Source organism: Engraulis encrasicolus, chromosome 23 (assembly GCF_034702125.1).
Source record: "Engraulis encrasicolus isolate BLACKSEA-1 chromosome 23, IST_EnEncr_1.0, whole genome shotgun sequence".
NCBI lineage: Eukaryota > Metazoa > Chordata > Actinopteri > Clupeiformes > Engraulidae > Engraulis > Engraulis encrasicolus.
The window spans coordinates 31220535-31235576 of NC_085879.1; the positions used below are offsets into that span (position 1 = coordinate 31220535).

The 15042-nt window shown below is 41.5% G+C and overlaps 1 protein-coding gene across 1 annotated transcript; it reads right to left on the reverse strand.

The window, feature by feature from the left end:
- Positions 1-1029: 1029 nt before the first annotated feature.
- On the reverse strand, positions 1030-7335 carry si:ch211-255i20.3 (transmembrane emp24 domain-containing protein 11). Its single transcript, XM_063189695.1, has 5 exons — positions 7063-7335; positions 6404-6495; positions 3499-3624; positions 1991-2140; positions 1030-1212 (listed from the first exon to the last, which is right to left on the reverse strand). The coding sequence occupies exons 1-5, from the start codon at positions 7190-7192 to the stop codon at positions 1063-1065; spliced, it is 648 nt and encodes a 215-aa protein (XP_063045765.1). The 5' UTR covers positions 7193-7335; the 3' UTR covers positions 1030-1062.
- Positions 7336-15042: the final 7707 nt, after the last annotated feature.

The window sequence follows — 15042 nt, forward strand, 5'->3', positions numbered from 1 at the left end:
AGTATGATTAGTATGACTTGTATGATTAGTGTAATTCTCCCAGTCATAATGAACACTTACAGTGTGATGGTGGTGGTAAGTATTCGTGAAAAAGTTAAAATGTGAATGGCCAGCATGGATTCAAGAATGTACATGACACCGGAAGCCCCCAAAAACATGTTTGCACATTATGGCTCCCTCTATTGGCCATGAATATATTCTCACTGCCTAATGTTCACTAGTAGAGTCAAAATCACTTTACACTGACTTACAAAGACAATCCACTGACTTTACTGATGTTGTTGCTTCCATGATCCTAACTCCCATATTCCCCTTGTGCTTGTGGCCTAGTGATGATGTTGCAAGGCCTGACAATTCAATATTAATGAATAATATAATTCAATATCTCACAAAAGGGCAATTTAAAGGTCATTTGCAATTGGGATGTTGAATAGGCGAAAGTAACTCAATAGTTTCGTATGGCTAGGCTGAGAAGCCTGAGGCTGAAGCACGAGGCCACAAGAACAAGTCGAGGACAGGAGTTAGGATAATGGACTGAACCCCTGTATATAATATAGGTGGCACTTAACACTATTTGTTTTCAATGTAAATGTCCTTGAGTCTCTTCCCCTGCCAGACCTCCATCCTCCCATATTCCAAACGGCAAACATATTCTTTACATTATTTCTACATTTAAATTTTAGATTCATTGGAAAAGTAAATTGATTTACCAACCATAAACACTGAATATTGTTACTTACTAATCAATTTAAGGGATTATGTTAACTGATTAAAGGGGTATGCCACTATTTTGCTATTTTAGCTTAGCTACATGCTCCCTCTTTTAACTTGTCTTAAAGCAAGACAACCGCTTACATGAAAAATAAGACACGTTACCACCTTTATAAACCCCAGCCAACGATTCTAACTGTATTAAGCCCCAAAATAGTGGCATACCCCTTTAAACTGTTTTTATAGAAAAAACTGCGGCATCCCACCACCCCACCCCACCCCTGCAGTACCTCCCCCCCCAGGGGTCCCGATCCACAGTTTGGGAACCACTGCTGTATAGTCAGTGTCACTTCAGACTAGCTTCTTTTCAATGAGGAAGTCCTTGAGCCTCTTCATCTGCCAGACCCCCACCAGTAGTAGTATTGAAGTCTGGACGAACGCCCAACACAACACGCTCCAGTTGGTCTGCTCACTGATCTCCCGAAACGTTTCTTCACGCTCCTGAAAGTGGACATAAAGAGGAGCCATTGTTTATAGAAATAGTTAATTACGGTATTGTTAATTAGCCTTTTATAATGTGCTACACTTATTATAATTTGTCTGCTATAATATGCTTTAATTATTATAATTAGCCTATTATAATCTTCTTTAATTATTATAATTGCTCTATCATAATATTCTATAATTACGCATTACATACAACGAACAAACTAGCAAATAAACTAGCAAAAACAAATATTCATGGACACATTTGATCCTGATTCCCGCTCCTGGTCAGAGGGAAGAGACTTTGGCCATGCTTGCATTATCTTTTTAATTCCCAAATAATAATTCAGAATTAAATAGGTCAGAATTAAAATTATTTTCCACTGAGTTTTTTACATAAATCACTTTCATTTAATTCTGACTAAATGTCTGGGGATCAGAAAGCATTTTGATTGGACAGAGGATGGACACGCTGGGTCTGCCGGCACTGGGTCTGCATCTGTGTCGTTGCCTCTTGTGTCATCGTGTCCCAACAAGTATGCGTGGAACAAATGGAGTTGTTTTTAAAGCGGAATTAAGGTTTATATGATAGAGGAATAAAGTTACTCGGAATTAAATTAGGAATGAATCACCCACTTTATTCATAATAAAGTTGTGTTTATATGGTGTTTTCAAAGCGGAATTAAGTCTTATTCAGTATGAAATGTCCCATCGTTACTTGTTAGAGTTACTTATCCTTTAGTAGTCCTGTTGGCGTGAGGAGTACTGGTTACAGTTACAGTAGGCTACTTACCCTTTGGTAGTCCTGTTGGCGTGAGATGTACTTCATCTGGTCGATAAGATGCTGAACACTGTATTCCATAGTCTTCATGGTGTCTTTGGCCTTCTCTTCGCTGGGGTCAATAGAATGCTGCTGTCCCACCTGCACGTCTAGGTGGACCCTCTGCATTCCGGGATCAGAACCAGAATCAGAATCAGATGTTTATAATTGGTCGAACCGGCTTATACTGTTTCATACAAGGTAAGTACATGTAGTAATATGCCAACAATATTATCATCCAAATGTTAGCTAGCACTATGCCCACACCTAAGTAACATGCTGCTTACAAATATAGTACACCCCATTACTACTAACAGGTAAGCAACTTAGGCCTACTAGGTTTCCAATGGGAAATTGCATTGCAATGAAGTACGTTGCTAACTTTGATACGTAGCAACAATGTTATTGACAAACACACCCCTGAATGTAGTGTAGTGAATGTAGTGACAGTACCTCCCAAAAACACATTATGTAATGACAAATATCAGTGTTTCCCACAAAAAATTTGGAAACTATGGGGGCAGCCGGGATTTTTTTTCCGGGGGGGGGGGGTCTTTTCAAGCGGGCCTTTTTTCTTGGGGGGGGGCAGTGTAAATGCAAAATGTCAAAACAATGAGTACAGAATGACATTGGCGCATGAAGAAACTATAGGTCTAGGCCTACATTTCAGCCATTTATATTTTGAGAAATAAGGCTACATAACATTTTACCCATGATATTAGTAGTACATTGTCATTTAGAATTTTTTTTTTTTTAATGCAGTACAGTGAATCATTTCTGTTTACAACACAGTTTCATTCGTCCCTCATGCAGGGGTCTATGTAATGAAAAAAATAATAAAACAAAATAGGAGCAGAGATAAGAATTTAAGAGTGGTATACTGTGAAATTGTTAACGCATAGACAAAAGGGATCTAAGAGGGTAGGCTGTGCCTTTTCCCCATTCTACATGAGGGGTGCTGGTCACAGGGCCTGTTTTTCAAAATTCCTCCCATTAAAAGGGCTGAACAATATATTACACATTTATGTCTATATTCACATTCATTACACATTAATTTCTATATGCAGCCCGATGTCTCCTCTGCCGTGTCAATGAAGGCCTGTCACCTAACTCATTACAACTGTAAAACAAAGCCTGGGGAGTGTTAAACTCATCCCAACTGNCCCTTCTCTGAAGATTTTTTTTATTGCTCCCAAACCCAAGTTAACTACAACAACTTGACTAGGCTTTTGATCCCTCTGTCTTTCAAGCACTTGTGGTTTTCTCTATGGGATGTATTTACTCCAGGAGGAAAATGCGAAGGAAATCGTAATTCAAATCGTTTTTAACAAAAACGGAAATCGTAAAAAAAGAAATATATATATATATATTTTTTTTTTAAACATTTTCGGAACTATGGCGGCCAAATTTTAACTATGGCGGGCCGCCATAGTTTCCTCAATGTATGGGAAACACTGAATATGGGCATGACAATGGCATACCAGCCTTTCTGCTGCAAAGACGGAGAACTTAGTTGAGTTAGTCTGCATGCACAGGAAATGCTGTCCAGGAGCGTGCGACGTGAAGGTGAATTTTCCATATTTGCCATAACGTTTAAGAAGCTGGACCTGAGAACAAAACACACACATTGGAAACCTTTACTTAAATCTTCAGCTCACATTACATTATACAGTACTGTTTACACTTAGAGCAGTGTTTCCCAACCTTTTTTGTCTTGTGTACCCCTAAGCATTTTTGTTGTGCTGTGAGTACCCCCCAAGTCAAGTTCTCTATCCCAATGTAACTAAGCTCCATACATTTGTTAAAATTACATTTTTCCATGTACCCCCTGCAGTGTGCTCGCGTACCCCTAGTGGTACACGTACCCCTGGTTGGGAAACAGTGACTTAGAGGTGCACTGTGTAGGATGGTGGCCAGAGTAGGTATTGCAACTATGCTGTTCATTGAAACTGTGTTGTCTACTTCCAAATTTGATCTTTTCATGAATATTTACTAAATAACAAACTAATATTTACAAGTATGACCAAAGTACAGTATGTTTTGCATCTAAAAATGTCTTGTTTTTGTAAATTCAAAATGGTGGAAAATGGAGAAGATCCCTTTTCATGTACATATGCCGTTTTCCCAGTCATAATCAATATCTAGAATTTGATGGTGATGGTAAGTATTCATGAAAAGGGTAACATTTGTGAATGGGCAGCATCATGAACTCTGGAAATAAACTACTAAAAATATTATACAGTGTAGCACCTTTAACAGGCAGGTCCATTGAAAGCAAAAAGCAAATAAAAAGCCATCACATGCACATGAGTTATTAGACACGTCAAATCTTAATCATGTAGCTTGCGTCATGTTTATCCCTGATGTTGTAGTGAGTTGCACCTGCGAAGTGCACAAGTGCACGTGTTAGTTTATGTAGTGTGATGGATGGTCTGAATCAAGTGGTTTACATAGTGTTGTCAGGAGTTATGGATAAGACTGAGCGCCTGTCATGTGTGCATGTGTTATTTTATGTAGACAGTGTGAGGGAAGTGCACGTGTTTGTTCATGTCATGTAATGAATTGTCTGTATCTAGTATTATATTAGCTTGTGCACCATTTATCTTCACTGTTGTGAGTAGTTTTGGATAAGCGGATCGAACACAATCTGTATCTGTCAAGTGCAAAAGTGCACATGTTATTTCACATAGTGTGATGAATGACCTGAGAAACAAAAGTCTGTGTAAACACAGATCACAGACCTCAAGGAAAGAGCTCTTTTCCAAAACGCTATGAAAGCCAGGTAAGTACAATATACTGTATGCGTGTATATTTTTATTGAATCTGATTCTAAAATAGCACCAGGGATTATTGGAACTGAGTTATTGTTATCTGATATTTACAAACAACATGTAGACATTATTATCAGAGAAAGAAAATAAAAACACTCAATTTTTCAAATATATTTGAAAATGCATGTATAGATTTTTTTCCAAAAGAGCACTGAAAGTGCATGTCGTGATTCTTTCTCCACAGTAGCCTATACCGCACTGGTTCCCAAATTTTTCAGTGGGGACCCCGTTTTTGACCTAAGAATATTTTTGTGAATATTTATTCTAAGGCAATCTTTTTGTCCATTAAAAGTGCTAGATACCATTAGTCTTTCATTAACAGTTTGTCCGCTAGTATTGCTAAAAAATCACTGGAAAGCAAGTACATCTATTAATCATACAAGTGAATACTGTTACTGATCAATTTATAGAATTATATTACAGTGTACTACAGTAGCTTTTAACACGATTTTATGCAAAGTCTCTTCTGTCCGTGACCCCACTGCACTACCTCCGTGACCCCTCCTATGGGTCCTGACCCCCAGTTTGGGAACCACTGGTATAATGTATTGCCTGTCAAGCGGAGCCCAGTGTCCTCACGTGTTGTAAACAGACTACAGACAAGGACGGATTACTGCACGGACCAACCAGGCCCAGGCTCATGGGCCCAAGACTCACAGGGGCCCTGAAGCCCAATCTTCTATATTTCCATTCTCATATTGCGTTAAAATCACACTTTTAACAACTGTATTTTCACATTTTCTCGCGGGGCAAATCCCCTAACCGCCCAAAAACACAGGGTCTTAACATCTCTTTGTTGTCTGTCCCAGGGGCCCATGGGGTTATAATCTGTCCAGGGCTGGACTGGGGGAGAAATAGAGCCCGGGCACTTTTGTCTTAAAGGGGCCCCCCTTCATAATTAGTGGCGCAGAACTGACTCACCGGTGGGCCCAGTTCCCTCGTAGGCCACTACTTTCAGAAATGTAAAAATGTAAAAATATATATATTTTTACATTTCTGAAAATAGGGGCCCACCGGGAAATGCCCGCTATGCCAGAATACCAGTCCAGCCCTGAATCCGTCCCTGCAGGGCAGAGTGATGACTACAGTACACACCTCATGATTAGGGTCCCTGATGGTCACCGTCATGCCAAGATGAGGTGTGTTGTGCGGCTTGTTTTGATCCCAGTGTTCCGGTGTTGCTCGTTAAGAAGAAGATTTAGGGTTTTAGACAAGATGTTGAGACTCTATGTTTTTGGGAGGTTAAGGGGGTTTTCCCCGCGAGAAAATATGAAAATATACTTGTTAAAAGTATGATTTTAACGGAATATGACCATGGAAATATAGAAGATTGGGCTTCAGGGCCCCTGTGAGTCTTGGGCCCATGGGCCCATGGGCCTGGGCCCGGTCGGTTCTTGCAATAACTCGTTTTTGTCTGTAGTCTGTTTACAACACGTGAGGAGACTGGACTCTGTTATTCAGGCAATCCATTATACTGTACCAGCGGTTACCAAACTGGGGGTCGGGACCCGTAGCGGGGGTTTTAATCTGTCCCTGCCGAGTGATGACTACACACCTCATGATTAGGGTCCCTGATGGTCACCGTCATGCCAAGATGGGGTGTGTTGTGCGGCTTGTTTTGATCCCAGTATTCCAACAAAAAATAACCTGAAATGAGACAAACACGTAAATATTATTGTAGCTTCAGCAAAACATCTGTGTCATCTGCGTGTGCGTGACGGATCTGAAAAACAGATGGAAGCGCCCTAGCCCTCTGTCGAAAGTATTGTCAAAAGACATTATTCAGGTGCTTAGGCAATACTACAAGTCAACAACAGGAAATTGTTGAGTACACCCTTGGCACTTTGTGTTGTGTAGCAGGTTAGAGCTATATTAATCTTATCTCTTGAAAGGTGATATAATCAACTTAATGAAAATCACATTTTATGTCAAGGAGACTAACGTTAAGTGTGTTTTCTGCAATACATGTCACTCTGCAAATCTAAAGCAACATTAGCAGTATGATGGTATTGCCCCCCTAATCAAATGACAGGTGTTCTACAATGTCTCCATTTTCAACTAACCTCCCCTTTCATACGATGAGATATTGAACATGGATGATTTTTACCATTAATACCATACAGATTAATGTCAATTAATGTTTGTTTAGGACATCGTTTACACAGTTCATTTTAGTTCATTTGGCTCTAGTAAACATACTCCGTTCACACTCACCAGTGACCAGCGTGTCATCCGGGATTTCTTCAATGATGCATTTTTCCTCTTGCTCCCCCAAGTCAAAGTACATAGCGGTGGCCCATGTCAAAAGGCAGACTTTTAGTAAAATTGCTGTTAGGACTCTCATTTCTGACGGTTTCAGTAGTATAGTAAAATGACGAAAGTCAATGCATTGATCCACACCAGGTAGCCTAGTCTATTGTAACCCAACGAATGAGGCGTTTAGCATGTGTGAGAACGTGGCACCTGTTAAAGATGTGTGCTGCTGTGAATTCTGTCGGCCCTACAAGGGCAAGTAGATAAAACAAAAAACGAGTTGATAAACGGAAACTAATAGCTCACCTATTAGTATAACTCTTTGCATGAATAAGGGAAGTTACAGTGTGTTTGGAATATGTTTGATGTGTAAGGTTTCTTCTGCGATATTTACAGTAAGCACCCTGGAGCATTTTATATGAATATTTGTTTATATTATGAATATGTATTTCAGGCACGTGCACTCCAATACGGCAGGGGAGGCACGGCCTCACCAGCTCCAGATGAGAATGATGAGATGCAGTTAATGTGAATAATAGTAACAATAACAGCTATTGTTTTCGAGCATCTGCACCATAACTACCATTTGAGCAGTATTTAAACAGTTTCACTCATTTTCAATCATTTCCGTGGCCAAAATCGTAATATTTGCCCATTTCATGTCAAATTGCTCCGAATACGCTGAATTTGGGGCAACTTTGTTAACGAGGGATTGCGCAATCCCTCGTTAACAAAGTTGCGCGCATGCGCCATGTTGCTCGTTCTGTGAATGCAACCTGGTAATATTGTATTAAACGTTTTTATACACTTAATAGAAGTATGTATGGTGTGCCCTCATTTCCTGATATTTTGTAAATATTTTCTACGTGTGATTATCATTTCTTTACTCTGGACGCTTTGGCATAACGCCCACTGAAATATACAATGGTGAGGCGAGCAGTAGCCTGGCCGCAGACTCCTTCTGGTGTTGAGTCTTGCTGGACAGTTATGTCATAGCGAATCTGAAGTTCACAATACAGTCAGTCGGTGTTGTTGGCTAGCTTGTTCACGTTGACTGCTACAAGTGGATTTCATAACGAAACTAAGAGCATTCTCAAAGTTGGATTTCCAAGGGGAAAATATGTGATAAAGAATGGAGGACGACAGAGCTGAAGGGTTTTCTACTCAGGTGACCGGTCAGAATAACTACCCGATCATTTCAAAGTGAGTGGTACAACACTGCAGAAAATATTGTTGTTTCCCCTGTGTCTTGTTTGCAACGGCGAGAATGTGTGGAAGACCATTCGCATGGGATTTTACGACCTTAACAATTTACTAAGGACTAAGGAGCCTCACGAAACACAAATCTCCTCGGCTACTCATATTCAATGCCAAATTGCTTTGGACGTTTGGGGCGACGTTTGGGGCTTTGGATGAACAGCACCGGCTAAAGTAACGTTAGCATGCACAACGCCAAAGTGAAGGAAAAGAGCGGCGCATGGACCTGATGCACGAGTTCAGGTAGGACCAATTTCCTATGTGTGTGAAGCCTGTGTTTGTGAGACCCGTGGGGAGGGAGAGAATCCGCCGTGATTCTTGTCCAGTGTGGTAGCTTTTGTGATGGGCACCGGATTCTCATGTGCCCGGTAGCCTAACTGTTTGTAAAGTTGAGTACAGGGTACCGTTGAGGTAAATCAAATATACCCGTGTAACTACAAGACTCTGATTTAATTCCAAGGTGTAGGCATAACAGAAATGACAGTCCCAAAATATTTGGTGACCATATCGAAGCGTGTGTAATATCTGTTTACGTTGACATTCGCTTCCTGCCACACCTTTGTCCCACATCGCTTGCCGTAGCCTCGTACAAGTAGATGTAGGCCTACATTTGCACGAGAATCCAGTTCGTATCACGAAAGCTATCACACCGGTTTGTTCGCCGTGGTGCTCAGTGGTCTATATGACACCATGTTTTGAATCCTGTGTGTCTTGAGCATCCGCCGTGATGCTCAGTCTACATTGCTGCTGCTGTGTGGTTTATGTGAGATCACTGTTTGAATCCTGTGTGTGTGTGTGTGTGTGAGAGCAGTGGGCTGTGAAGGAGCTTACACTCTCCACTACTCTCCCCTCACCTACCCTCCTCTTCTCCCCTCCTTTTCTCCTCTCCTCTCCTCTCCTCTCCTCTCCTTTCCTCTCCTCTCCTCTCCCCCTCTCCTCTCTTCTCTCCTTTCCTCTCCCCCTCTCCTCTCTTTTCCCATCTCCTCTCCTCTTCTCTCTTCTCCTCTCCCTCTCCTCTCCTTGAGCTCCTCTCCTCCTCCTCTCCACTCCTCCTCCTTTCTCCTCTCATCTCTTCTCCTCTCTCTTCTCCTCCCCTCTCCTCCTCTCTCATCTCCTCTCTCCTCTTCTCTCCTCTCCTCTCCCCCCCCCTCTCTCTCCTCTCCTCTTCTCTCCTTTCCTCTCCACTACTCTCCTCTCCTCTGCTCTGCTGTCCACATTGGTGCTGTGTGGTTATATGTGAGACCACTGTTTGAATCTGTGTGTGTGTGTGTGTGTGTGTGTGTGTGTGTGTGTGTGTGTGTGTGTGTGTGTGTGTGTGTGTGTGTGTGTGTGTGTGTGTGTGTGTGAGAGAGAGATCTAATAGCATTTTCTCTGCGGAAATGCAGTAAGCTTATGTCAAAATATGTAGGCCTACCTTATGTTAAGAAAGCTGCTATGACATATGGAACTTGTCGGTAGGCCTATTTGGCAATTTCCTGGTGAACCAGAAGCTATGTGTTGACGCCCAGGGCGGGGGCTGGGCTACACAAACCTTCTGGTACACCTGTGATTCGCTCTCCTCCTCCGTTCACGAAATGAACGGAGCAGCACGACGAATCAGGATCGTAGGGAGGGATTTCAGTGGGTATGACGTTTATCGAACGCGACACCTTCCCCCAGGGTAGTTCGGCTGTGCCCGCCCCCTCACTGAATCACAACAGTAATGGCGGCGTGCGAGGAGTTATCATGCGTCGGGATGGAAGCAGCAATTTCAGCAGTGTTATCCAAAATACCTCAAGTTGATTCTCTAAAGGAGGAGCAGTCCCGAGTCATGGCTATAGAAGAAGTGGCTGGCTATGCTTTATTCTGAAGTCTATCAAAAAAACCTGGTGGGAATTGTTGTGGATGAAGTTCACGTACAGATGGTAAGTGAAAAAACAAGGTTGTTATTAGCAATTATTTATTGTGCTTTATGTGAAATTGTGGCTCATGTAGCACACTCGTGAGTGCTGGAGAGAAACACGCATGCTATTTTGAATTCGGGATTCAGATACCCCATGGGAATGAGACCCAGACTAAACACTTCCCTTGGACGCCCGTAAGGCTTATTGGAACGTTTTTATTGAACTTGTGGTCGTGAAACTTTAGTGTCAGATTAAGTAAAGGGATTGTTTTGGTTTGGGCGTAGTTTAAACGTTTCATAATCAGGCCATTTCGCTGTTTGCTATGCCCAGTGCTGACGCCAGAGCCTTGTGAAGTTCGGTGTGAAACCCTTCCCCCACCCAGTTGTGCTAAAGGTGTGCTAACGTCCAGCAATTTCAATGTACTCACGGAGATCGTTCTATGTTTCAGGGGCAACGGTGTAAAGGGGAATCCAGCATTGAGAGAGAGAGAGAGCTTTTCTCGCCTGGGACAACTCTGCTCAGTTGTGAAAGAAAGGTCAGACATTGTAAATAAAACTCACTGCTTAATAGCAAACCTTCTAAAAAATCTGCCAACCTACTTAACCCTTGTCTAGGTCCTTTACAGTTTTTTTATTGCTGTTGTTTTTACTGTAGGCTACTTAATACACATTGTATTAACTTTCAGAGTACATTGCACTGACCCTCTGTAAGTAATTCAACCTCCTGTAAGTCGCTTTGGATAAAAGCGTCTGCTAAGTGTAATGTAATGTTAACAGTTAGTGTTAATGGCATAACAAATTATGACTCCTTGCAATAAAACTACCCCCATTGTTTTGCAAACCCAGTACATGATAAAGCCTTCATAAATAAAGTATTAATAGAAATCAGATATGGGAAGCAAAAGCCCGTCAAGGGCCGCTGAGCCGGCCTATAGCTGTTTGGTTATTGATGACTAACAGAATGCATATGTTATCTTTCAGGCACACCTGTCATGGCTTCAGCAGAAGTTGTCAACAGAGAGAGGGTCATCAAGCTGCTACACATGCACAATGCAACCCGGGTGACAGTGAGCCCAAATAGACATAACATCAGGCTTGGCCTGAAACATGTATCTAGTAATACCCTCTACCCTCACATGCAGTCTTGTATGCAATCAAAGGATCACCTAGGGTTGACAAGACAGTGAGAGAAGTGATTAAGGCAGGCACACAGGCGTACATTAGTACCAAACATGCCACTTGTCACAAGCAAGGCTTTCTGCACCGGGTTTGGAACAAAGCTAATAGAAGCAGCAGTCAACCATAGTCCTTACATCTTTGATATCACTTACATAACAAACAACTTACCAGTGTGTAGGCTACGACATGCTCAGGAAATTCTACTTATAATAAGTGAGGTGTTTGGTGACTTTGAGTAAACAGAGCAAACTCTCCCTGATGACACTCTTTCTTAGTGCCAGACATTGATTTCACTGGCTATTTGATGAGTCTGATGATGAGTCTGAAACTGAGACGCAACACAGCAGTAAGTTCTGGGTCCAAACTAGCAAAATGTTAATCACATGCTGTTGTAGCAATGTAAATACAAGAATGGAAATAATGATGTACAAAAGTCTTTGGAGAAAATGTAAATATTTTTATTGTGACATATGTAAATAAAAGTGTTATTGTGCCAATCTGGGTGTTGTATTAACTGTACAATGATAAGACATAAATAATGTGCACAGAGAAACATAATAAATATTAACAAAACTATAAAAACTATTGAATGGCATGAATAGAATATACATTCACCATACAATCCCTTTAAAATCTGTTTCCACTCAGCTGAACAGACATCAAGAGGGAGCCTGTTAAATTCACAGGTACATAACCAATGGGCCATCAACAGTCTCTAGCTGTGTCTCAGTGTAAGGTGTTTGGGCCCTGGAAGTGTCCTTGGTTGTAGGGCAAGTGACTTCTGCATTATGCACATCATGGTACAACATATCCATCTTAGTATGCTGAGGTATCACAAAAAAAATCTGAAAATCTGCTTGCAATTTCTGAAATGAAAATGCCTTAAAACTGTCAGCCCAATGTATTGGCCAGCATTGAAATGGGTGAAAGGGCTGCATATCTTCTTGCACTCTTCCTCCAGAATGTTTTGAATGTGTTCTGTGAGTGGTCCAAAACAGCTCTTGGTGTTTCGTTATCTGTTTGGCTGCCAGTTCCAGTTTTTTCTTGCCAGGGCCTCCACTACTACCGCTGTGCCATCTGGACACACCATCCTTTCACCTTTACTTCTGGTGGGGTAATAGACAACCACCTGTAACACACACCCAAAAAATATAGTCAGGGACAGTTTTTACATGATTACTTTTTTTTTTTTTTTTTTTTACAATACAATACGAGTTAATTGACTTAAATACTACTATATTAGTAGTGCATACTATATTAGTATATGCACATAACACTGAAAGTGTTCTAAGATACTCCAATAACAATAATAAAAGTAATGATAATAATAACATGTATTTATATAACACAACTCATACAACATGTAGTTCAATTGACTTCACGGTTAAATCAAAAAGACCAACATAAAACATGGGTTACTTGGGAAATGTGGAAGTACCTGAATGGTCTGTTGGGAATTAATAAAAGTAAACAACAACTAATGTTGTCTGTGGTCAGGAGATGGACAGGAGAGGACTATGAACAGAATATCTTGTGAAAGTGGGAGAGGGGCAGAGAGGGGTGACAATGGGGGATGGGCACCACAAGCAAATGTGTGGACTGGTGAGCTTGGTGGACTGATCTCTCTCTCTCTCTCTCTCTCTCTCTCTCTCTCTCTCTCTCTCTCTCTCTCTCTCTCTCTCTCTCACACACACACACACCACCAACACCAAACGAAGAGCTCTTTTCCAAAATGAGAAGTCATTTTATTCCTATTTTATTTTTTAAATCCAACTTTATGATGGCATTTGGGAAAATTGGAACTGGTTTAATGTTATGTGGTATTTTCAGAACAAATGTAAACATTATAAAACACATTTCAGTGATATTAGCAATAAATAGACTACAAAAACACTTCATTTTGGAATATTTTTGAAAATGGATTTACAACATTGTGGAAAAGAGCTCTTCAAATACACTGACACACACACACACGTCTAATCAAGACTTGCTTAAACCAGGCGTACAGCTAGTAGTTGTAAAGACAGTTGAGATTTTCTCGATACAGTTGTCTACCATTATCTTACCATGGCATGGTGCTAAGTAGACTTGGCTTGATGCGTGGAGCTAACATAAGCAGGTTGAGTAGCCATTAAATTGGCTAAATGCTTATTGTATTTGCACTGGCGCAAATCATTGGTTATTGTCTAACAACCCAATATATTTTCTCACCTCTGTAACGCTTTGTCGAGCTGGGGTGTTGTCAGTGGCTGCTGGCCTCGGTAATTTCGGAGCTGGGGGGCCAGGGGTCGGTGGTTGCTCCGATGGGGTTCGGGCTCTGTCCCGTTTGCTTGCGATTGCCTAGGCCGAGGCCGTGGTGGTGGTGGTGTCTGCTGCACTCGCGGTCGTCGTGGCTGATGTTAAACTGGATAGGCCTATAGTAGGGTGATTCGGTTCTTTTTCTGCGTCTTGCCATTCTCTGAAAGTACTCAAACTCTCTTCTAGCCTAGCAATGAAGCGAAAACACTTCTGACAAATTCGAAACGAACGCTCTGGACATTTGCTAATGTCAACCCGATTTCTGCCAGCCGTTCCTCGATTGATTTTTGCATTAGTGTCCCTTCTGGAAAAATCCTGCTGTTTGTAATGACACACCTTTTATCCTGAGATTTTTCCTCGCAAAGACGACATCGGTCATTTTACAGCCATTATGTTCTCTGCTAGTCTCTTCTCTAACACGCTGTAACTGTTTTGATTCCCGACCTGTACGACCTGGCGGCGCTTAGGTGACGACACGTCCTACGTCACAAAGCTTCAACGTGAGTGGTCGAAGTGCCATGTCATTCATATGAGGTTGCTCCAACCACGTGCAAGCATCTTTTGACTAAACCACGCCTGCGGAGAGGCGTGAGAAGGCAGTGTACCAGTAGCCTGTTACTTACAGGCTACTGGTTCACCAGGAAAATTTGGCAATTATTTATTTGAAAATCTGATATTGAAAAAGTTGCCTCACCAGCCATAAATCCCAGCGCACGTCACTGATGTATTTCTTATGAATATTTCTTTTTACTGAGAGGTATTCTGTTACCTGGCTCAGTTTCTGTGTGGTTGTGTTTATGATGTACAGTATCACAACAAGGTAAGTATACAAGGTAAGTAGCCCTTGTGAACAGTGAACAGTGTTAATACTGTGTATTGGGGCAGGGAATGTGGATATTTTATTGTACATGGTTTTATTTACAGGTTGTACATAGAACAGTTTATCACATACAATGTACAAAAATACAAACTAATTACAGCATATGTTGAATCTCTTCTTCTGTCAGACCTCTCCGTTTGACAATATGTTTACCTATTTATATTGCAAGTAATGTTCTTTAATCATCTGACAGTTTGATACATCGCAGTATTTCACAAAGCCCCATGAGCATTCGCAGTGTACGAACAGCAAAAGTGTGAGACTCTCATCAATCTCCAAAAATATTTCCTGTTGTGTTGCTGATGACCAAGGGCAGTGTTGCCAGATTGGGCTGGTTCCCGCCCAATTGGGCTGCTTAGGATGGCCGTGTGCGGGTAAAAATGGCATTTATCAGTAAAACCCGCCCAATTTTTGCCATAGAAATCAATACAATTGGGCGGGATTT